The following is a 25,257-nucleotide window of genomic DNA, read 5'->3' as shown; positions in this document are numbered from 1 at the left end:
CCATAGAGGTAAGAAATGATTTACTTCTTACCTCCCATGGACAGCTACTCGGGGCGGAGATCTGAAGTTAAGAACTTTTTAAGAACTGAAATGTTTATATGGAGACTGGTATTTTTTAATTTTTACCGATTCAAATAATATAAAAAATAATGAAATACTGCATTTTCTAAATAATAATTTTAAAAAAAAGGTTTCTATATAATTTCTTTATCAGGCTTTAGTTTCATTTTTTGCATAAATGTTTTATAAAAATGTTATATGAAATGTTTCATAAAAATATTTCTGTTGCTTCACTGCATTAAAAGAAAACTAAAATTATATTTTTGAGTTGGCACCAAAGGGAAGCCGAGCTTCAAGAAGTTGAAGAAAATATATTTTACTTTTAAGGGAATATACTATATAAAAATTAAATTGCTTATTTATCAAAAAAGGGTGCTTTAACACATTTCTCTTCATTTATGAATGGTAAAAGTGTCTATGCAAAAACATGCAGAAATAAAGCTATGCAGACTTCCGTAAGATACGTTGTAAAGTGAAAAATAGAGTTCAATTTTTATATTAAAGAGCAGATGTCGGCAAACCATGTTGTAACATATTGTTCTTTTACATGAATTTTTTTTTATCAAATTATGCACTCTAACACAATTGATAGTTGTGAATAATGACCAAATGTGACACTATTAACATTGCATATTCCCACTTTGTCTCTTTTGCCACAGAACAGGTGTGGCCAGTTCTAGCAGTTTTGCTGTGCATGTTATATTTTGTACTTTTGATTTTATTTACTCCCCACCGTTATCAAGTCATACGAAACAAAAACCGTTTTGAAGTGTCAGTCTTTCGGCGACACCAGTTGTTAGAAAAGATGAGGCAATCAAGAATTGTTAGTTGACAGATATTACTAATACTAACTACTCTTTGTCCAAAGAATCAATACTGAGGTGGTTGAAGTACTATTAGCATCTACACTCACTTCCAAAAGTTAAGCACGGAGAGGAAAATACCAATTTCTGGAAGACAATAAGAATTGAAGAGGATGCGATTCGCTGCAAAGGTGATATCTGCAGTTACTGTACGCCGAAGATTACATATGAGTGGACTGTACGTCCGGGTACCTCGAGTTTGTGTTTTCTATTCATCCAATCAAGAGGAGCACAATTACAGTGTTACCGGTATTATGTCAATTGGAATGTGTCCGACTGGGGCAATGTCATGTTTACTGACGAGTCAAGATTTGCTCTGGAGCCAGATGACAAGCGTATAAGAATATGGCGTAAACAACAAACACACAATCGGTCCCAAAACATCACGCATTCCGAGGCGGAAGCATTATGGTGTGAACAGGGATTTATTTCATTAGGATACCGCACCGACCTGCACATCTTTACACAGGGTTCTTTGACGGCTGTCTGGTATCGAGATGAAGTCCTAGAAACCATTGTGAGATTGTAAGCTGCAGCAGTTGGCCCTACTTTTGTTTTGTCTGATAATGCACATCCTTATAGAGCTGACATTGTCGATGACTACCTGGAGAGTGAAGGGATAGCGCGTATGGTGTGACCAGCATATTCGCCCGACCTTTATCCCACTGAAAATCTTTGGAACATTTCACACCTCCAGCCACTCTTATTCAGCTGGAAACTGCTCTACAAGAACAATGGCAATTGCTTAATTCTGTGGTGGTTGACCATCTAATTGAAAGCATGGTCACAAGGTATAAGATGAGGGGGGATCACATACCCTATTATTGTACTTTTTTTCCATTTTACACTATTTATTTTCACATTATACATAATTCTATTTAAGTCTCCAGTAAGTCATTATCTGATAACTTACAAAAATTTAATATTGTTTTCATTTCTGTATATAATTATTGATTTTGCTTTATGCAAACTTTCCTCCCGAATTTTATGTCGATCAAAGCAGTATTTGTTGACTTTTTGCATTTTACATCTTCGTGCTTAACTTCTGGAAGTGAGAGTGTATTAAAAGTCTGCATGGTACAACTACAAGAGAAGTTGTTTTAAATTGAAAAATGCTAACGCAATGCAATCAGTTGGCAAGAAAGTAACTCAACTTTTTTCTGTACAAAAAATGAACTTTAATTATTCACATATATTCCATTCCGTTCGATGACCTTCTGCCAACTTCACGATTCCACATTCATAGAACTTTTTTATCAGCAAAAAAGAGCAATTTGAGGTCATCATTTTTACCCAATTGTACACTTTGAAATAAATTACTATCCAATCATGCACAGTGGCTATGTGGAGGATGCGATATGACTTCCCAACCGAAGATAAGAACAGCATAATTAAATCATTTTTAAAGCCAAAAATGCACAATTTGCAAACATATAAGAATAAAGAAACTGAGATCACCGAGTGGATATATTCATATACTTTTGGTGTGGCCGATTACAACCAAAATACAAGGTGCACATCTAAATGTTATAGCAGTCATATATACAAAATTTCAATGTTCCAAGGCTACTCGTTTTTCAGTTATGCGAGATACATACATACATACCTACGTACCTATGCACAATTCTCTTCCGAATAAATTTTATAATTTTTTGAGGGAAAAGAGTAATTTATTCTATCCTTACGTAGAGATGTCATGCAAAAAGATCGTTAAATTGCATTCGATACCTGTCAAAACAGATATTTTAGTTAAAATACGATACCTGGAATTTTTCGCGATTACAATACAATACAAAGTCTGTAATCTGGACCTCAAATCACGCTCAAAGTTACAAACATTATGCGCATGCATAAACACATAATGCATTTATGCATTAATGTATAACGGACGGTATAAGCTAGGCTAAAATTATCTAAGGCATTTCAGTTTATGTTACAGATCGCGCTGTTCCTTAACCTTTTGAAGGGCACTGGTATATAATATATACCGGTTGTTTGTCAATTTTTTAACTTCGGAAAAAATTATAATTTCTCTACACCAAAAGCTATAATCGTAAGTTTCTAGTGTTTCCTTTCAATTCTAAATGGCAGCACCACCCTATGAATGCTCAATATTTTGCAGTTATGAAATTAATATACCTCGTTCCAAGATATCATGTTTGAAGATTGATAAATTCTATTGGAAGGAAAGAAAGAATTCAAAATCTGCAAATATATGATGTACACATGCTGAACCTTTTATATTTACTGCATTTCAATCAAAACTGATAATTAAAAGAAGATTACGTATACATTTTTAATACCGGTATGCGCCCCTACTGAGGGTATCTTGCCAATAAATGGCAGCACCAGGCTTCTTCTTCTCTACTCTGAGAGATAACAGCATTTCTTTACATAATAGTTTATGATGTAACAATTTGTTTATGATTAATTTACAAGCTGTTTAGGATTCAGTATTATGTTCATGAAGGGATGGGGAGTTTACTGACTCTGCACTAGGACTGAATACAAGTATATTTGTTTATTCTTTTTTTACTCTGGGCAAGTTTCATTTGTCTCTATTTATCTAAAATTTTAACTTCAGCACTTCACCCTTTCCCAAGAGAAAGACTCATCGATTTCAAAATTGCCATCTGGGGTCAAAATTTTACACAATTGTAGGCGTTAAATGTGGCATGTTAATCCCCAAAAGACACCCTTTGCTTCCTGTTTTCCAAAATCCCAGAATCCAATGAAAATGAAGGGAGGTGATTGACAACTGATTTGTTATTCGCGAGTCAAGCCTTCTTCCCTTTGTACGTGGATAAGACCACACAAAGAGAAAGCTCACTTAAAAATATGGGAAATGGAAGTGCACGGAAGGTCTATCTCTTAGTGAAATCTTAAAAACTGCTGATTTGAAAGCATGCTTTTATTCTTATCATCTTTGTTAATTTCAGATGAAAGACTAGGGAATACAAGATAAATTTAGGGTTATGTTGTTTTTGAAATAAATTTCACAGTTTGTGAAATGAGGGAAAATATTTCTAAAGCCCGTTTTAGATGCAAACTAGAATTTATCCAAAAGTTGAAAAGGAGCCCAAAGGAGTTGAAATTTAAATAAGAGCTTTCAGGTGTATAAATTAATAAAGTTGTTTAACGGTGTTTCTTCCTGAACAAAAAGATACATTACAACCTATATTTACAAAAAATAAAAAGGGGGCCCTTACGGTCCTTGATAACTTTAAGTGTGTGTGCGTGGTGGCGATTCTTCGTATTAAAGCATGAAACATGGTTTTTTTACATATTATCTAAAGCATAAAATAGGACTTCAAAAAATGCAACATACTTTCTCATCCGAGTCCTAGTGTTTCATTTTTTAATTTTTTGGCTCTCCTTGTAATATTATACTAGTTCAGTTACAGCATGATATGATTTACGCATGCAGTGTAATATTTACTAATTTTTCTTTATAAAATAATATTGAATTAAGGTTTTTACCCATATTTTACACAAGTATGTTCAGCCGGACTGCATCATCACAGGGCATAAAAACATGGATTTTATTATTAAAATTTTAAAAGTTTTTGTCTTCAGACTTGCATAACTATATTCAAGCACCCATCTCTATAGATGCACATCAAAGTATGCAAAATTAATTTGAAAATCAAAAATTAACAATTGGCACCTACCTGGATAAAAAATGTCTTAGAGGGGTGCCGGTATAAAATATATACCAGTTCTCAAAATTTAGGAAAAAATTATTTTATATACCACCCCTCAAAGGGTTAATCTTCTAATTGGATCCGGCTTCTTATTTTTTGCAGACTGTTAGAACAATTTTAGAAAGTTAAGCTTGAACTTTCGATTATGTCAAAAAGTTTCCAATTCTCAAGCTGCCAAAGGATCTAGAAAGCGAAAGCATGTTTCGATGTCCATTAAACAAAAAGTGGATAAAGGCCTATCCGTCTTAAAATTATGCAAGAAATATGGCATCGGAAAGTCCGCTATATATGACACAAGAAAAAGGAACTTTTTGAATTTTTTGGTGGAAGCATCTTAAACAACTCACATTGAAAGAAATGTTTAATAAAGTAAACAAATAAATATTAAGTTTCTTTCTTTTCTTTTCTTTTTTTTTTTTTTTTTTGTAAATTTTGATATCCGTCTCAAAATTATGTGAGGAGTATGACATCGCAAACTAAAGATGAAATTTTTTCAGTTATGATTTTTTCAGATTTTGTACAGAAATGTGGAGAAGCGGTAATAAAAGCGGCAACGCCCCAAATCATCAATCAATGGACAGGGAAATCTATAGTATGGTTCTAGATCCAAAAAATACCACTTCCGATAGTGACAGAGAAGTTCTTAAAAACGAAAAAATTTCAAAAGTTAGTCAGTATTCTCAACACAGCAATTACAGGACTTGAACAGTGGAGCTTTGTAACTGAACAAGAAATTATGTCTGTTTATAGAATTAAAGAGAAAATATTAGCACAAAAAACGAAGCAACTTAAACAACTTACATTGAAAGAAATGTTTAAAAAAGCTTATGTCTGTTTATAGAATTAAAGAGAAAATATTCGCAAAAAAAAACGAAGCAACTTAAACAACTTATTTTAAAAGAAATGTTTAATAAAGTAAACAAATAAAAATTAAGCTTTTTTTTTGTAAATTTTGATACTCCTTAGATCATAATTGCTTTTTATTTCATAAATTACGGTTTCATATTTTTAATTATATAATTTCTGCATGCCCTCTTACCAGATTTAAATTGATGGTCTATAATCCGGAATCGCTTTGGCGAGTCAGGATTACGGACTTTGTACTGTATTATAAATATTCATACATATGCTCATAATAAATGCAAATATGAACTGACCACATGGAACAAGAATATAAATTATTAAAATCTTGATAGAAATTCAAATGCACCAGAATTTTTTACCGCTTTTGCAATTCTTTGACCAATAGAACGACGTGCACCTGTCTGTACTCACGCGCACCAATGGTTATGTTAGAAAGGGACAAAAAGCTATTTCTGGGAGTATGGTTCACCATCTGACATTCCATATAAGGAAGAAAAGTTATTTACTTAGTTTCGGCTTTAATACAAAGAAAAGTGCGCTTTCGTAAAAAAAAAAAAAAAAAAAAAGTGCTTTAGAGAAAAAGTAAGCACCTATAAGGGCTTTTATATTTTATTTTCAAATATAAGGACTTATAAGCACTTGTAAGGACTGCTACAAACCCTGAAAAAAGTAAAAAGGAGAACTGGTCTGAGTTTTCCCATCACAGAAGTTTGATGGCATTACACCTGCTATAGTTAGCAGCTAGTCCCCCCTCACGTTCTCCTTTAAGAAACAAAAAATTTTAAATGTTTGAGATTTTAAATTATGTCCAAAGGGGTTGCTTTTTTTTAATATTTTGTGTGTTACCTTTATTTATTAGATTTCATGTTCTACATACTCAAACCAAATTCAGTTCAACAGAAAAATTGCAAAATAATTTTAAAATGACCATATCTTTAAAATTTCCGATACCGACTCTCACACACTGGAGATTTAAAAAAAAATCCCTCCCCCCACACAGCGTTGCCTTTGCTCGCATTGAAATCATTTAGTTTTTCAATTAAAAATTCATTATTCCACATTCCATATTCTATGGAAGATTACGTAATTCAAATTTTGATAGCTCTAGGTACTGCTATTTTATCACACTGCTAGAAACATACATACATTCATGCAGATTCTTCATTACTTAATTTCTTTAAATATAATACAGGTACATAATATTTGATGGCAACAATTTGAAAAGAGATTTACAGTTTAGTTTTCAACGCAAAATGCCAAAATGAAATTAATAGTCCTTCAGGGCAAATTACAACATATAAAAAATCTCAATGAAACAAACACACCAGTGTCTTTTTTACCTTAAACAGGTGCCAATTTCTTTACACCAATAAATCTACCAAAACCAGAAGCACAGAACAGAAACTGATGCTCATATATGAAGGACAAAAACCATGACTTAACTGATGTGAAAACAGTCACTATTTAGCACCATTTACTAGCATTAAAAAATTGAAACAAACCATTCCGTTTTTAAGTTATACATATGCGACACTAGGCAGTCATTGTGTTGTACCTATGTGACATTTGTCCTGAAGGGGTGAAACTTCAGATGCTATAAAGCTGCCAACCTCATTTTGGGCTTAAGCATTTCACAGCACTATGTTGGTAGCATACCTGACATTATGTCATTAGTTCATTTGTGGGTATCAATTATTCTGATTAAGATAAAACAATTTTCAGCTCAAAATGAGAAAATATATACATCCTTAGCATAGTTTAATCTTTCAGATTCTGAAAATAGCATATTTCTAAAAGAAAAAACTTTTTATCCTCCCTACTCGAGGGCTTTGGCTAGAAGCTTAGGCCTCGGGGAACTGCCCTGGTGATACTTAGCACATAACTGAAGTGTTTGTTAAGACTGAAATAAAAGTGTTACTAATGTAATTAGCTACAATATGTAGCTGCTAATTCTTATATTATGACCTCATTCATTACTGTAATACTTTTTAGATCTTTTGTTTTTTCAATTTAAAATGTCCCTTCCCTAAAAACAAAACATTTAAGAAAATTACATTCATTAATACACCGAAAACATATAATGCATAAATAATTTTACTGCCTGAAAAAAAAAAAAAAGACACAATCCATATAACTAGATGGAAATGGTACACAAATAAATTTTTGTAAACTCAAGAAATAAAAATATTAATTTAAGACCAACTTTATTATATAATTTACAATGCACTGTTATTTTGTAGACTAAAATTTCTTTATACAAAATTGCACTAAATGGCAATGGGTTTTTAACAAACTCATTCAAAGTGCATCTGTATCACAGTTTCAGCAAATATATACTTGATTAATTATAAAATTTAAATACGAAATATAAATTAAAATATTAGTTCTGGAAATAGCACCAGAAAAGTAAAAAAATAACTTTAGGTACAGAAAAACGTATTTTCAATTCTTGAAAGTCCTATAGAGTTCTCTATTCAAAATATGGCTAGCTTCTCAGCAATGTCAATTGGAGATAACTGAAACAAAAAGAAAAAACTTAATATTCCTCTAAATTAAAGACTTCACATTACTATTTACATTTATTGTAAATAGCAAAAAATTAAAATCAGGCAAAATAAAACCCTTATTTTGGCACAGATTTTAGGGTGGTCAAATATAAGTCTCCCTTGCTGAAGTGATCAGCCATGAAATTGACATACTCCAGAGGCAATTTTATCATTCAGTTTTTTTAATTTGTCTTGTTACTTAATGAGCACACTTTGTATAACTAATAATAAAACAAAAATGAGAGTGGCGGGGGGGGGGGGGGGGAATCTGAAAGCTTTCAGATTTTATATTGTGGCCAAAGTTTAACGTTTTGAGTTATCTTTATTTATTAAATATTATGTTCAGGGAACTGAAACCATAAAATTCAATTCAACAATATCACAAAATAATTTAAAAAGAGTATATCTTTAAACTTTTTATATCCAGTCTTGCACTCTACAGATAAAACTGTTTTTATTGTGCAAAGTTTATTTTACACTTTTTTGTACAAAAAAGAGTTTTCAGCAGTTCTAGCAATAAAAACGGCAATTTATGTAACACCCATTCTTTTATTCAACCAAGATTTAATACTTTGTCAAAAATATTGTCAAGCACATAGATCATTTCCCCCTTTTACTATATGTGCCTGAAACAAGATATTTCTATAATAAAACCTCTTTAAATTATCATTTTGTTCTTATTACCCTTATAGGTAGATAATATTATTACTATTAGGGAAGTGGGTGTGAGAAGTTTCATTTTTGGCAGTATGGAAGCATGACAAAGAAACTTCGGAAACCCTTGAACCAATGTCAAAATAAAAATTGCTACTTTGCTAATTTTAAGTTCTGCATTGGCATGTTTTTGCTTCCTAACTGGAAAAATTATTCAGCAAAATATTTAAGCGCATTACTGCTAAAAATTAATCATCAAATTAAAGATCAGTATTAAGTATCTAATTTATAAAATTAAAAAATAGTGTGACAGCTGCGAACAAAATTCTACTCTGACAAAGAATGTGAAAGAGCTATCTGCAAAGGGCAAACTCAGTTCCAATGTAAACTTTTCTGAAAAATGAAAACCCAGTAGTCTCCACAAACCTAAATCACCATACTTTAGTAGCCTCACTGCAGTCTCTGTTGTCTGTATGTTCATCAATATTACAGCAGCAAATTTATATCCCAGAACTACCAATAATTATTTCATTTTGGTTAGATGTGATAGCTGTTCTCACATGAAACTTCAATACTTTAAACACAACATATTTACATTATCCAATTTTAATAATACTGCAAAACACTGTTTTAACACTAATTTATGATCCGAAAGCCCAATTTTGCTAAATTAAACCATACAGCAATAAGCACATGCATGCAGGGCACCTTAAACATCATCAGTTACTTGTAAACCAAGGCTACACACTGATCTCTCATAAATTTGCCAATTTCATTCATGAGCCCTTGGATGTATTTTTTCAAATTTGATGTGGAGCTATAGGACAAGGGAAAAAAATTAATTGATAAAACACAAACATTATCTATACTACTGCCCAAATGGGACCGCGGCTGGCCACTCTGACCGCTGAACCTCAGGGCTTGGGTTCAAATCCCAGAGGAGGCATGGATATTTGCAAATGTAGTATCTGTGCACAACTGGATCACTGAAAACGTAGTCCTCTTGAAAAGTTGGTGTTAAAACCTGGAGGCAGAACTAAGCAAAGTCTTACTGTCACCACCTGTAGTCTTGCCAACGACAAGAGCAATAAGTCTTACTGTCACCACCTGTAGTCTTGCTAAAGACAGAAGCAATCTTGCCTCCTTTCCATGATGAATTTCACAGGCTTGTTCCCATATCAGACATACAAAATTAGTAACAATTATTTTTACTAGAACTGACACAGCAAATGAAACGTTCTTGCAAAAGTCACAGTGTTTTTGTTGGACAGTTTAAATTTGAAATGAAATTAACGTGAATTGGGGGCGGAAAGAGGACAAACAGTTATTTTTATTTATGAACTATATACATTAGTAAACAGTTATTTTCTATTTTACTGACATATTAATAAATAAATATAAGGGAGGAGGATGCATGTGATATTTCCCATTAGTGATTGAACTGATTCATTTAGTTAGAAATCTTGCTGGTTAATTTAGGTAAGCAGCAACAGCTGCAAGAACTCCCAAAATTGAATTCTTAGAAAATTCTTAGGAAGCGAGCAGGAAAAGGAAAAAATTTTTTTATCAAGTACCGCAATGAGGAAGTACATATTTGATGATACAAAGGTTAGAATTAAGAACGTTTTTAGAAGATGTAGATAACCCTAATGTTTCACTAACAGATAGATTGTGGAATAATCTTTAGAAACTCTTCTTTCTACACCGTATATACCCCCCCCAAAAAATCGGAAGAATCGTTTTTTCAAACCAGTACCTAAAAGAAACACCATGTTGATGGTTTTACAAAACTGGCACATGATTTCTCTGCATCAAGAATAAATGTACAACAGTTTTAGTTGCCAGTTAATTTTTAGTCTAAAAATTTAGAAATTACCCGATACACCTCTTTTGCTATTTGGATTAGGGGGGAGGCTAGGGAAAAACGTCTACATATTTTGATTTCAATATTAAAAATACATTCATTTTAAGAAAGAAAAATCTTTTTCAATCCATAATGCACAAATTAACTAACTGGCAAGCAAAATAAAGACATAATAATACAATAAAAAATTACTTTCCTAAATAATTACAAACCTAGATTTATTACATTACCTTTTTCTGTGGAAATACATTGAAAGTTTCAGCTGATAAATGTGCATAGTGGCGAACATCTTTATCAACATCACTTTGCAAAGAACACATAACTTGCAATAAAAGTTCATAATGGGCCTTTTGAATACTAGGTAGATAATCTGGAATATAAAAAATCATGCTGTAATTCAAAACATTCAGTAACTTCAAAATACAAAGGTTAATAAGAAATTAAAAGTCTACCTTCAATGTCCAAGTTCTTAATGTTCTCAAAACATTAATATACTATCACTGAAATTATGCATAACAGCAGCATGCTGCTTTTTAATAATTAACTACACAGAAATCTGAATTTGAAAATTCTCAAATAAACTGACATTTTTGAAAAATTACATCTATTAGATTTGAAGTTGTATGCTATCAGCAAAATAAATGCATTAACTTCATAAAACAGATATCCACCTATGTCATCCATCTATATTTCAACACCAAGTGTTTTTTTACATGAGATTTATAAGCATTTACCTTGAATTATTTTCAAGCTGTTTAGCAGTTATCAAATATAAAATTTCTATCTCATCAACTATTGCAATGATACACACATCAATGATAAAATTCTTTGAAACAGTTGCTAAGCTTTTCAAAATTCAATAACTGAAAAGCATACAATACGAATGTTTTCGTAACTCGTGTGAAATGTTACTATGCACGCAATAAGTAACATGCTGCAGTTAAATGATTATCAAAACAAAATTATTATATCAACATGATCCTATAAACTTACCAAGGGGTAAAAGTGTGAGAGATAAGCACCTTGAGACAGCTAAACGCACATTCGGTACACTGTCCCAGGCTAAGGAGAACAGATTAGGTACAATTTCTTCAACAAATACATCTCTAGGTACAGCCTGCTTGATTGCAATTTGCTGACACAAAAGAACATACCTATATATAAAAAAGTCTAAATAAGGATATTGAAACAAAAGCAGAAGAGTTTATTAGTTACTTAACAACAAAATTTGTAAAATATTCATTAACTTATTCGGTACTTTGTTCATGCTCTCAGTTTCAAGATGCAGATTTATCATGTCACCCCTATGAGGGCTTCTTTTTATAATCATTCACAACCAGAACAAATACTTATGGGCTGTTAAGATAGCTAAACAAATACTTTTTGCCAAATCATAACTGCAATTTTTGTAGCAGTTCTGATAATCAAAAAGTACCTGTTATTTGTGTATATATAACCTTAGAAACATGATCTCATAATCTACAAAATATTTTATCTGACAGAAATGACTATCACAACATGCAACACATTAAGAATCTCTCAAAACAAATTACTTAGATAAAAAGATAAATAAGTCTTCAAAATACCCTTCCTTAATATACGTTTTTCAGAGATTTTCCTTGATAAGTTTCTCATGTACACGGTATATGTATGCAAAATAGATAAATATTTGCTGTGGTACTTTATACTTTTTTTTGACTCAGAATTAATTAGAATCAGAATGATAAATAAAAAAAATTCAGTTCCTTGCTATTTAATATCTACATATTGTTTTGAAATGTGAATTCAACTCATTGTAGCATAATTATAGAAATTTACCCTTTACATACACATTCTTTGACAGCTTGTTATTTAAAAATCCATATTTCATAAAACATATCTCACAGAGCATCGGACAAAGTACAAGTTAACTCATGAAATGAATTCACACAAATTGAAAATATTACTTTTTACATTAATTCTGAACATTTGCCAACAATCTGTTAAAGCCAAAACATTTTTCAGTCCAAGCTGAATGAATCAAACAGCTGAGTTTTAAATCCATTGCAAAAGGAAGCAGCTTTCTTTGGAAGAGATGAAGAAATAATAACATTATATAGTAAATATTTTACTGAAAGGTACTAGATATTAGTCTCGAAAACCAGGAATTTTTGTGATGCTATTTCCATTTAAGAATAAATATATAAAGAAAAATTTAGATTTTTCATGGATTGTTATAATGTGAAATACAGTATTTGAAAAGGTGTAATATACACTATTAAATACAGAATTTAGACATTTTTTAGAATTGGTTTTCTTTATACATTGCACTGCCCTGTGTTCTCTTTTACCTGAAGCACTAAAAAAAAAATTTAACTCATATAAATCTACACCCAGCAGTTTAGTAATTTACTTCTAGCTGAGGCACCTTAAAAATAGATAATTTAACAGATTCTGATGGACTATGCCACATCACACTGCTTCAAAGCAGTAAAGGGTGAAATAATACTCAACTAAAAAGAATTCCTGATTTCACCAACAATACTTGATGGTTACTTAAAGATACCAGCTCCTCAATTTCCCAGATTACTGAAACATTTTCGAAATCACGGACACAGTAGTGCTAAATTTGGAACAACTTATGAAATCACATACTACAGTTTTAAAAATGTAGTTCAATATATTAATAAAAAAGTACACAGGCCATCAGAATTAAAGGATATAAATTACAATTCTTGACAGTTGATTATTTGCAAAATATTCAAATTACGGTATTTGACAGCATATAACACGCACCCTTATTTAGAAGGCCACACACAAGGGAAAAAAAGTTTCAATCAGGGTTGCCACTCAAACAGGAGAATGAAATTCCCCGACTTTTCCAGGAAAATTCCAGTCTATCCGCGTAATGTACATTGGCTGTGCTAAGAGGTAAATTAATTATGGTATTACTTGTACTGTGTAAAAAATTCACTTAATTATTCAATAAAACTCAGAGGACATTTATTCTTAATTATTCTTGGTACACTTTGTTTGATAATTTTGTTTACTTTTCCCACTTAAGAAACTTAATAAAATTTAAGATATATACATTGTATAACAATTATACGTTTTAATTATCACTCATGATAATCAATAGTTCAACATGAGGCTAATCCGGTTCTTATAAATCACAACGCAATGCTAAGAGTTAGATTTTAGGTAAATTTAATTTGTGTGAGGTGTCTTCTTAAAAGGCACCTTAACACTTGAAAACACAAATATAATTATAATAGGAGTTGTTTTCTCCACTGAAGATTGAAATCAGAATCTCCCCAACCTGGAATAAAATAAGGCTTTTTTTGCAGACATTCTGTAGCTAAATGAATGAAAGAAAATGCTTTCATTCATAGCTAAATAAATAAAAGAAAGAAATCTATTTAATTATATTTTTTTACTAAATTGAGGTATTTTATATTTATTTCGCAGCAGACATATAAAGATAATTACTTAAAAATTGAATTAGAATAATAAACAATACTTTCGCAAATATAGTTATATTACATGGTTAGCCTAGATGACTGATTGCTATTTTTTATTTTACTGCAAAATGACAAAATATTTATTTAAAAAAAAAAAGATTTTGCGGTAAAATCCTAGTATACGGTTATGGTGGCCTTCGCACGATTTTGAAAATTGTCGCCAAATCCCGCTGGAGATTATTCTAATCAAAGAACGTCTACGTAAAGAAGAAAAGGTTCCATACACGTAAATGCTATTACGCGGCTAGAAAGCGGAGGGAAAATTTGCGAAGGGATTTGGCGACGGAACCTGGCGCCCAGAATTTCCCTCTCCGCGATGTGTACAGGAAATTGAGAAACACATGTTACCATGAAGGTTAGAATCTTTTGACAAAATAGAATTTCTTTCTTTGACAAAAAAAAACTACGAAAATCCGTTTTTAAATTATTGCGAAAAATCCAAGAAGAAACGTTTTATCAAAGAACGTTTTTTCTTGGATTTTTCGCAATAATTTTAAAAACGGATTTTCGTAGTTCCCCCCCCTCAAAATAACTAATCCATGAATTAATTTACTTCCCCCCAAAAATATTTTCTTTTCCTTTAGAGTTTAAAGAAATTTTAAACGATATTCATTTTATGAATTCTTGATAACGTGACCTTTGAACTTCAACACCGGTTTCAAGCTTTGGCGACAGATATATCGCGCATGCACAGATATTTCCCTCTATGATGGAACGGAGCCACGTTTGTTGCAGAGAGGTTCTTTCTTTACAATACATATTTTTTGATTCTAACCTTCATGGTACCGTATACTTGGATTAAACCCATTTTGTTTTATACGAGAACAGGTACTTTCTTTAGTTCATGTACTGCACATGCGATTTTCGAGGTTACTGGAAACCAAAAGTTGCGGGAAACTTGATTTGCCTTTCTAAAAGACAATCAAATAGAAGCTGCGAAAATTTGCTCTATGCCAGCTGCCCAAATGACACTCACGTGAAACACAATTCGCCAAAAAGTGATCTCTTCCGACGTTGGCGCAAAACTCGCCTTTTTTGGCGGGATCGTTGTATGAAATTCCCTGACTTGATTCTCAGATTTTGACTGATTGTATGAAATTCCCAGATTTTGACTAAAACACTTAAATTCCCTGACTTTTCCCTGAATTTTTTGTTCAAATTCCGAATTCCCCGACTTTTTCCGGTTTTCCAGGTAGCGTGGCAACCCTGTTCAATAGTCTGTGCGACGGCGCGGTACCACAATAACTTAAAATGTGTTTCTTTTAGTTCTCCCATCTCGTAAAAGCCAAATAAACAATAATTGAATGTCATATTTTTATTAAGGAAAATTAACAAACGGCAAGCTATTTTAAAATATGTAAATTTCAATAATGAATAAATAAATGAACGGCAAGCAATCAAACATAATACAAAATAAAGCAGAAACAACAAAAAACACAGATTCAAGGAAAACGTTGCCTATCACGAAATTAGACTTTAATCACTTTCAAAACCATAAAAATCCTTTTCACTATCATCATCATTGAAAACGAGAATAGCGTCATCACTACTCGTCGTCTTCTGTTCCGTCAAGAGCATTACTGATTCTGCACTTCTTAAAGGACTTAACAATGTCCTACAGTTGCCAAGTACGTATCATTTTTTCGGTAGGTGGTGGACCGAAATGCTTTGCTGCTGCTCTGTTTCCGTGCACTTTGGCGTAGTTTAACACTCCTAGTTTAAACTGAACTGTATAGCTTAATCTCGTTTCCTGTAGTCATATTTTACAGGGTATTTTTTTAAAACAAATAGTTTTAAGCACCGATACCGACATGTGTGTCGGCTGAGTCAAAGAAAGTCTATGTAAAGAAGGAAAGACTACATAGACGTAATGTGACCGTCGAACCTGTTCGAACTTCGACATCAGCTTCGAGCTTTGGTGCTTTTTGGCGACAGATATTTCACGCATGCGCAAAATAATTATGGCACATGCAGAAAAAGTTATGTGTGTATAGACCTTTATCCGGGCTAAAAATAGCATTCAGTATTGAAAGTTAACCTGTGTCCTTCACGTATAAGATGCAGTTAACTTTTTTGTGACCAAATTTATTAAAAAAGTGTGTCTTATATGCTGTCAAATATGGTAAAACTAAACTTCAGGAAATTGGAAAATTATGAAAAAAGCAAAGTCACCTTGGACCTGCATACCTCATATCTTGTGGAACTGCATGCCACAATCCTGAAAGTGCACTTTTCAGCCCACTGAAATTTGGGTCCTAAGGCATCCCACACATGATCAATTTGGGTGTGTAAGGGGGCCAATCCATACGGGTCATACTCCCGTTTGCAAGTATTCTGACACCACATAAGCTCGATGAGGTCAAGCACTGTCATCCAAGAGCAAAAAATCTGGACCAGCAGCACCCCTAGCCTTGGATTCCAATACCTTCTCCACATACCTGTGAGCAGTTAGAGGACCTCCTTAAAAGATATGCAGCTGGATGCGGCCATTTGTCATGATTTCTCCTCAAAACATTAAACCACAGTTATGAATACACGATATTTCACTAACTAGGGAAGGCAAGTTACGGCAACCTTCTTCTCTCCAGATCAAAACAGGTCTAGAATCACTGTTCAAACAATATCCCGGTTCATATGACGGCAACAGCTTAGACGGGGAAACCATTGGTTTTCTCGCATATAGTCCAAGCTTGCCAAGCATTTGTGTAGCAGCAGAGCGGATAAACCAAATCTCTTGAAGTCGCTTAGTGGTTTGAGTCAACAATGGCAGAAAACGATCTTCTGATGTTGCTCTTGGTTGCCCCTGACCAGGCTGTCTTTTAACTGATTCAGTAATTAAAAAGTGGCCACACACTCCTGATGACATTCTAAATGCATTTAAATCTTAGGTAATCTCTTATCTGTGTTAGACCTCCCTTGATTCTATGAATTATCCACCACTTTTGACCTTCCCTTAATTGATGCCTTTGAGCCATAACTAGTGAATAACAGATCACTGTCAGAAATCACATCCACCTTAAACAACACTACAAACAGAAGTCCAACATGCTCCCATCATTGCCAACAACTGAACAACAACATTGCCAACAACTGAATTTGTAAATTTTCAGCACTAATGTACGTGGAAGTTCAATTTTGCATTCATCTGTATTTAGTTAACATAATCAATTACAGCATTAGTTGCAATATTAACTTAAGTGAGCACATTTTTTCTCATTACCCTTTAATTTTTATGACCATTGTAGCAGCACATTAGGAACAAGACAAAATATCAAACTTTACAAGTTCAGCTTCTTAGTTTATAAGATTAAAACAAATGTCTTATGCAAAATCGAACTTACATGGCGATTAAACATAGAACAGCACAGTACAAACCATATTTCATTAGAAAGCTTATTTTCACATAACCTAATTTAGTTTAATTTCCCATATACCATAATTATTTAAAAATAAGATCTTTCCTTCATTTTTGGATAATTTTAAGAAATTATAGATGAATATTTATTTTGTCTTGCAAAAAATAAGAAAGCAAAAGTTAGTTTTATGCCCTTTGTTCACAATTTCATTGAAATAATAGTTATGTCAGCTTTGGTCCAAGCATACTGGCAGTTCACAGTTATCTATTAGCTTCAGGCCAATAAAATGAATATAGATTGAAACCAAAATCACTTGACTACACAAATCTATTATAATTAGCAGTAGCTATGCAGTTTATATGTATAATGTAATGTTTCTATATAATATGGTAAAAAAAAAGTATCTTGCGCTCATTCTGCAATTTTATTTATAAGAATAACCCATTATAAGATCTTACCACATTTTAAAACAAAAAAGGGAGTATTATTTCTGAGTAAATATTACATAGCCGGCTTAAAAACAATATTTAAAAAAGCTACAAAAACATGCTGTTCATTCAAATTTATGTTTTATTGTTAATGAATGCAAAAAGATGCAACTGAAATGTTATTTCCGTCTTGCCTAATATGTACCAAACTTGGAACAAATGAGGCATTTTTAAAAACATTACAATACAAATTTTTTATTATGAAGAAAATCAGCGGAAATAAAAGGGCGGAAGCCAAGTAAAAGCAAATATCAAACCAGAAAAGTTTAAAAAAATCCTGTATACAAGGGTTATTGAAATTTTTGAGATACACAAGTTATAATCAAAGAATTTTAGGGGTTTTCAAAGAAGTCTTCTCCTGCAGCCAAAGTTTCCGAAAATTAAGTGCCTGAAGGCATTCATTTTTTGGAATCAATGAGAAAATGCATTTATAGCCTCATTAATCCCATTTTCGGAAAGAAAATGAAGCTTAAGTAAGATTTTTTTTATTAAGATTAAAAAAAAAAAAGACAAACGTTACACAGATCAGGTGAATAGGTTGGAAATTCTATCACTCTGATGTGTTTTTGTTCAAAAATGTCACCAATCTTGCTCAATGAGAAGATGCTCTGTCGGGTGGAGCATGAGTCCACTTTACTTCTTGAATAATTTCTGGGAGACAATGGTGTACCAGTTAGCTGTGACTGTCTTCTGTGATTCCAGCTTGACAGCTAACCAGTCCTGTACTGAAGAAGAAAACAGCATCAAAAAATGATATGCATGTTTCATCACCAGTTACGATTTTCAAAATAATATGGTGATCACCATCTTTAAGTAATTTAAAGCTTTCTTTACTGATTCTGACATGCTCCTCTTTTTGGTGCTCAGTTAAATTATGTAACTAAACGGCCAACGAGGTCTTTCATATGCAATTCTTCATGAATCATTTTATGTGTCACAGTGGATCCAATATTGAGTTCCTTCTGCTTCATTTGATAAGTGCAGGGATAATCATTCATTAACATTTTCTGAATACAGATATATTATCCGGGATTACTACTTACAATGGCCTTTCCCTGTGTTCTTCATCCTGATGAGAACTGCGACTTCTGTCATATTCTACAAACCATTTGAATACAGTAGCACACGAAATGGACAGGGACAGAATTTCCAAATGCTAACTGTAGACGAACGTATTCTTCTTGATTTAATCCCACTTTAAAATCATAGTGTGATAATGTTCTTACATCAATTCCATTTCTGCTTCTGGCTAAAATTTACTAGACGTTAAACTACTTGCAACTGGCTGATAAATAAAATTGTCCGCTAGGTTCATATTTTCAAATCTAACAGTTTTTTTTCCCCCTGCCATTCATGCATTCTACATATATCTAAAAAATTTCAGACTGACATACATATTACAGCTCGAAATTTCGAACTAAACAAAATCAAATTCCGAAGAATAATCCAAGGCAATTTGTACTGAAGAAAAAGAAAAAAGGCCAAAGTAAAACACTCTCTGAAACAAAACCCCTAATGCTCAAATACCTCGAATGTACCACACATTTTAGGACTAAAACAAAAAAAATTCTTAATTTATAAAATTAAAAATTGTAATGCATAATATATTAATACACTATAACAACTTAAAAGGAACAAATTTTATTGACACAGCATTTTTAATAATACAGGAAAATGTTACAGCAACTTACACTAATAAAGTAATATAGACTTTAAGAAAAAGTCAATTTTTCCAAAATACACAAGTATTTAGGATATAGCCTAATGACAGAAAAAAATAGAGACTCTTCAAAAGAACAATACTGCTGGCTAATTAAATCAGTTAAAGAGAATAATTAAGCTACAAAACGTAACAGCATTTCAGGATGATTAACCTCTGGAAAAAGAGGACATGTTTGAATGTACATGAAATAAATGGCTCTGAAACATTATTTGGTTGAATATATTACAATAACACCATTAGAGCTTCAGTCACATTTTGCATTTTAATGTTGCACCTGAGGGGAGGAAGAGGATTAAAAATAGTAAAATTCACTTTCTTAGAATATAATCCCCCCCTTTTAAAGGGAAAGAACCATTTAGTAAAAAGGAGACCTTCACTGTTTTTAATCTCTGACAAGAATGCAGACAAAATGTGAGGAAACACATCCTACCAAAATTTCCACTTTATTACCCTAATCTCATAAATACACAAACTACACAAATTTATTGGCTACAGTACTGATAAGAGAAAAAAATCAAACAGCAAAATACACATATAAAGTAAATTATTTATAATAAACAATTTGAATGAAAATCAATTTAGAAAAATAAAAAGAATATAAGGCAAAATAGAAATAATAGTAATACATAAATACACTTATCTTCTTATTATATGTCAGCATACTTTCATATTATAATCAAGCACACAACTAAATGTGTTAAAAAATATACTAATTTGCAACACAACAGGCTACTATTAAGATATGCATTTCAAAAACTGGTTTAAGGCAACTTTTTTTCCCTTTGTATATATGTATACAGATGGAAGACAAAATAATGCAAACACCTGTGAAAAAGTATGACGTATTTCACACCTAAGTCTGCCATCTAGTGAGCATGAAGAGGAAGGTATCAGTCTCTCAATAGCAGTCATCTGCGTTGCATGCTTCGATTGAACTGTCTGTGAGAAGTTGAAATGTCAGACCTGTCAGAGTTCCACAAAGGAATGGTAGTTGGAGCACGTTTAAGTGGACCATTGGTTACGGAAACAGCAAACCTTGTGGTGCAAGGAGTATGGTATCGGCCGTTATGACAGCATACACGAAAGAGGTTAAGATATCGTCTTCTAAGCACAACAGTGGCTGCAGGATGCAGTCAAAGCTGGATGATAGGGATAGACGGGTCTTGAAGCGCATAGTAGCCCGAAAGCATAAGCAATGGTTATCCCAGATAACATTCGAAATGAACAGTCATCTCCCGGACCCAGTTTCATCAAAAACTGTCAAAAAGGAACTTCATGCTGCGAACATTTATGTCACAGTGGCAATTCTTAAACCCTTGTTGACAACAACTAATGCTTTCAAGCAATGCCAATGGTGCAGAAATCACAAAGGCTGGTCCCCACAGCAGTAGCAACAGGTAATATGGTCAGATGAATCGTCATTCACCCTATTCCAGACAACAGGATGCGCTTATGTCTGGAGAACGCCTAAAGAAGCGTTTCATCCTGACTGCTTCTTGCCGACTGTGATGCATGGGGGTGGCGGCATTACAGATTGGGGTGCAATATCTTGGCACGGTCTTGGACCACTTGTTATTCTGCATGGGTCGATCAGATCTAATCACTATCTAAGCATTCTAGAGGGATCATGTACATCCTTTTGTCTACACTGTATTCCCTGGGGAGTAACCGCCTTTTTCAAGACAACACCCACATCCACATCCACACTGCTAGGTGTATTCAAGAATGGTTTGAAGAGCATGACAATACAATTGAACATCTCGCTTGGCCCCCCCCCTCAGTCTCCAGACTTGAATATTATCGAATATTTATGGGCATATTTGGAGTCCAAACTTCGTTCCCAATTTCCACCTCCATCCGGACTTTCGGAATTAGAGACCGCCCTGCAGGAGGAATGGCTTAATATTCCTTTAAATATTGTCCATCACCTTTATGCATCTATCCCATGTCGCATTCAATCTGTACTTCAGTCAAAGGGTGGTTTAACCCCCTACTAATACAGATTTTCCAATATTTCACAGGTGTTCGTATTATTTTGTCATATGTATATATACAGTGGTGGCCAAAATTGTGGACACTTTTGGAAATTTTTAGGTTTTTGAAGTTTGTATGCTTATAGAAAATGTTATGTTTCGCAAAATAAAAACTAGTATATATCATTTTAAGTAGAATTTATTACTGAATTCAATACAAAACACAAAATTCAATTATTTGCAATACCAAAAAAGTTATATGTACTTTAATATAAATAAAAAACACACTTATGAAGTGGTTTATAATGTCTAGCTTTCCTGGCCAATCACTGTTCTTGTTCTGAGAACCAATCAAATTTTAGTAACTGCCAGTAGAAGCCGACATCATGTTTACACTTGAAACAATTCATTATTTTGCTTTGTTCTGTAGAAGGAGTACCTGTTTCTTATACACTGCAGTTACAAGTAGGAATATTTGTAAAAATTTTTAATATTTAGTCAAGCAATGACATCAAATAAAAGAGTAGATTGGACACCTAAAAAGAGATATAATATTATTGTGTTACGAGAAAGTGGTCTTTCCTATGCTGAAATTGCAAGACAGGTGGGTGGTTCAGTGACTACATCTGGAGTCCGAAAGTTTGTTTACGATATCAGGAGACAAATTCAATAAGAAACAAAGAAGTTAAAGGCCGAAAAAGGTGCACCACATCTATTGATGACAGAAGAATAAAAAGACTATATCTCCAAGATAGACAAATGTCATCAGCGGCCATCAGAAGTGATCTGAATGATGCTGGTGTTTCTGTCAGTTCAAGAACAATTAGGAGAAGATTAACAGATGTTGGACTGAGAGGTAGAATTCCACGAAAAAAGCCTTATCTTAATTTTCAGCAACGAAAAAAAAGACTACAGTGGGCAAAGGAACAAATTAATTGGACAGATGATCAGTGGTCACAAGTTATACGGATGGACTGATGAAACTAAGATATCGTTATTCGGTCGTGATGGGAGAAAATATGTGAGGCGTAGAATAGAAGAAGAGCTACATCCTGACTGCATTCAAGCAACTGTGAAGAACCCAGTTAGTGTTATGATTTGGTCAGGCATGTTAGCAGATGGTATTGGTCGCCTTAATGTCATCGATGGGACACTGAATGCCAGAAAATACATTGACACTATTCTAGAACCAAAACTTCTACCTTCCATCAGAGATCTCTTTCCCAACAATGCTTCGTTTATTTTTCAGAAAGATTCTGCTCCTTTCCACAGAGCCAAAATATCGAAAGAGTGGTTTCGTACAAAGAGCATTAAATTGTTGTCATGGCCAGGAAACAGTCCTGACCTCAATCCTATCGAAAATTTGTGGAACCGTTTAAAAACTCTTGTCCGAATGAGGCGCACATCAAATAAAAGGGAACTAATTGAGGCTATAATTATTCCCTGGCATCATGTAATAACGAAAGAAGAGCTTAAAACTCTTGTCAGCTCAATGAAACGTTGATGTGAAGCTGTAATCAAAAATAAAGGGTACCCTACTAAGTACTGATAACTCACTGCAATTATCACTATCTAATGTATATCGATAACTATTATCGTTTAACTTTTTTGTATTGCAAATAACTGAATTTTGTGTCTTGTATTGAATTCAGTAATAAATTCTCTTTAAAATGATATATACAAGTCTGCATTTTGTGAAACGTTACGTTTTCTATAAGCATACAAAGTTCAAAAACATAAAAATTTCCAAAAGTGTACACAATTTTGGCCACCACTGTATATAAATATATACAAAGGGGGAAAAAGTTGCCTTAAACCCGTTTTTTAAATGGATATATCTTAGTATAATATCAACAGTATATATCACAATATCATATATCTTTATATATAAGTATATTTAGTTACATCTTTATATATATATATATATAAATATATTAAGATAGTTATATATCTTAATATATTTATATATATAAAGAAGAAGAGATAAGTCAGCCCCCCAAACACCCGTATACCAGTTATACTTACATTTGTCTCCAAAGCCATTTAGATGCTTGTCTATACTGTGTATCAAACATGCATAGAAAAACTCTTGTATATTCAGTTGTTTTTTTGTCTTCTGACAAACGTTTTACAATAACTGCCATCTAGACAGAAGAAATACAATATGCTTTAAAAGATATGAGAAACTGCTAAACACTGTATAGAATATGTAATTCTCAGAAAAACAATTTGTGAAGAAATGCTAAATTTGGAGAACAAGTACACAACAACTGATATTCTGAAATTAATATAATAAAATGGCATTAAAGAGAAATTTTAAATAATCCAACAGCATTAAAAAATAATCAATGAAAAAATGAAAAATTTCATACAAGTTATCAATTACTGAAAATGCAACCCATAATACACAAGGAAAAATGGAAATTTATTTTTTCATGTTAATCATTTAACTTACAATTGATAATTATCATCCATAACTACCAATAAATAAAATGTTACATTTATCTGCTAAAAATATTTCTACAGCAACACTTTGCAAAATGCAACTAAAAAATTATTGCAGAACTTCCATTCAATTGGTCGTATTTTTTTATTATTAAAACACTGATGGGGAGAAAAAATCCCAACACCAAGAAGAAAAAAAAAAAAAAAAAAAAAAAAAGCAATGTAGAATGATGAAATTTCAACAATACATTTGTCTAACATATTTAATTGATTAAATTTTTAAACTCCATATCTGCCAACCTCTAAAGATGAAAATTCATTTCTCCAAAATTCAGAAGAACACGAAAAATTAATATCATTGTTTAAAAAAATAACAATTTATACAAATAGAAAAAAGAAAATTGTACTTACGTTAGTAAATCTCAATTAAGTAGTAACTAAAAAATTTATTAGGAAACATAAAACAAGAACTTAATGTTACACAAAAAAATTATTGCAATGAATTTAGAGTGCATTTTTTGGCTTTAGCCAAAAATTCTCTGGAAAATTTCCTGTCATAACAATTAGTTTCCTCATAACATTTAGCAATTAAAATGTTTTCTAGAGTTTTTGGTGAAATTGATGAACGAAACATAGTTTTGTTTTTCTTCACAACACTGAAGACTCTCTCGCACTCAGCATTACTGTGTGGAATTACGAGAATAGCACATAAAACTCTTACTAGTGTATCATATTTTGGTGTTCCATCAGCTCTTTTTATTCTTTTTAAGGTAACAACAAGGACATCAAGTCTATCTTCTCCAGAACTGGCAAAGTCTTCAAACTGTGCAGCAGAAAATTGGTTCTGTAGTTCATCTAAAGCATCATTATGGCATTCATTTTCTTTAATTGTTAAACAAAAATGGAAATTTATCAATAAAAAAACAAATCTTTTCAAAAGACGAATTTTCAATTTCTTTCAAATTTGCCACTTCAGCATTTAAAAGAACTTCATTTTGCAAAGGAAACTTCCTTACAATGTAATCACAGGCTGAGGAAAAGTACTTTCTAACACATTGAAAAAATTCTTTTTTCTCATGATCTTTCAAAGAATTTACAAGTTCCCTGGTTTCCAATTATAAGATCATTGTCATCCTTTTGATTTGCCAAACTATTATAGGCAACACGAATCAACACCCTGTTTTCACAACGGACGGTTTTACAAACTTAGTATAAAG

General features: G+C 32.6%; 1 protein-coding gene across 3 annotated transcripts in view; it reads right to left on the bottom strand.

Moving 5' to 3' along the window:
• Window positions 1-7,678: 7,678 nt before the first annotated feature.
• LOC118193181 (serine/threonine-protein phosphatase 4 regulatory subunit 1-like) overlaps window positions 7,679-25,257 on the bottom strand; it is a 209,080-nt gene continuing 191,501 nt past the window's right edge. For all 3 annotated transcript variants that reach the window (XM_085819284.1, XM_035364230.2, XM_035364229.2), the window contains 4 exons: window positions 23,621-23,739; window positions 11,549-11,709; window positions 10,786-10,925; window positions 7,679-8,007 (listed from right to left, as the gene is read on the bottom strand). In XM_085819284.1, coding sequence (XP_085675410.1) covers window positions 7,966-8,007; window positions 10,786-10,925; window positions 11,549-11,709; window positions 23,621-23,739 — 462 coding nt within the window. In that variant the 3' untranslated portion in view covers window positions 7,679-7,965. The remainder of the gene's footprint in view (window positions 8,008-10,785; window positions 10,926-11,548; window positions 11,710-23,620; window positions 23,740-25,257) is intronic.

This window comes from Stegodyphus dumicola, chromosome 6 (assembly GCF_044657685.1).
Source record: "Stegodyphus dumicola isolate Sdum_Otavi_A_Nest chromosome 6, ASM4465768v1".
Lineage (NCBI taxonomy): Eukaryota > Metazoa > Arthropoda > Arachnida > Araneae > Eresidae > Stegodyphus > Stegodyphus dumicola.
The sequence above is the reverse complement of the archived record's forward strand: the minus strand, read 5'-3'. Positions and strand labels throughout refer to the sequence as shown.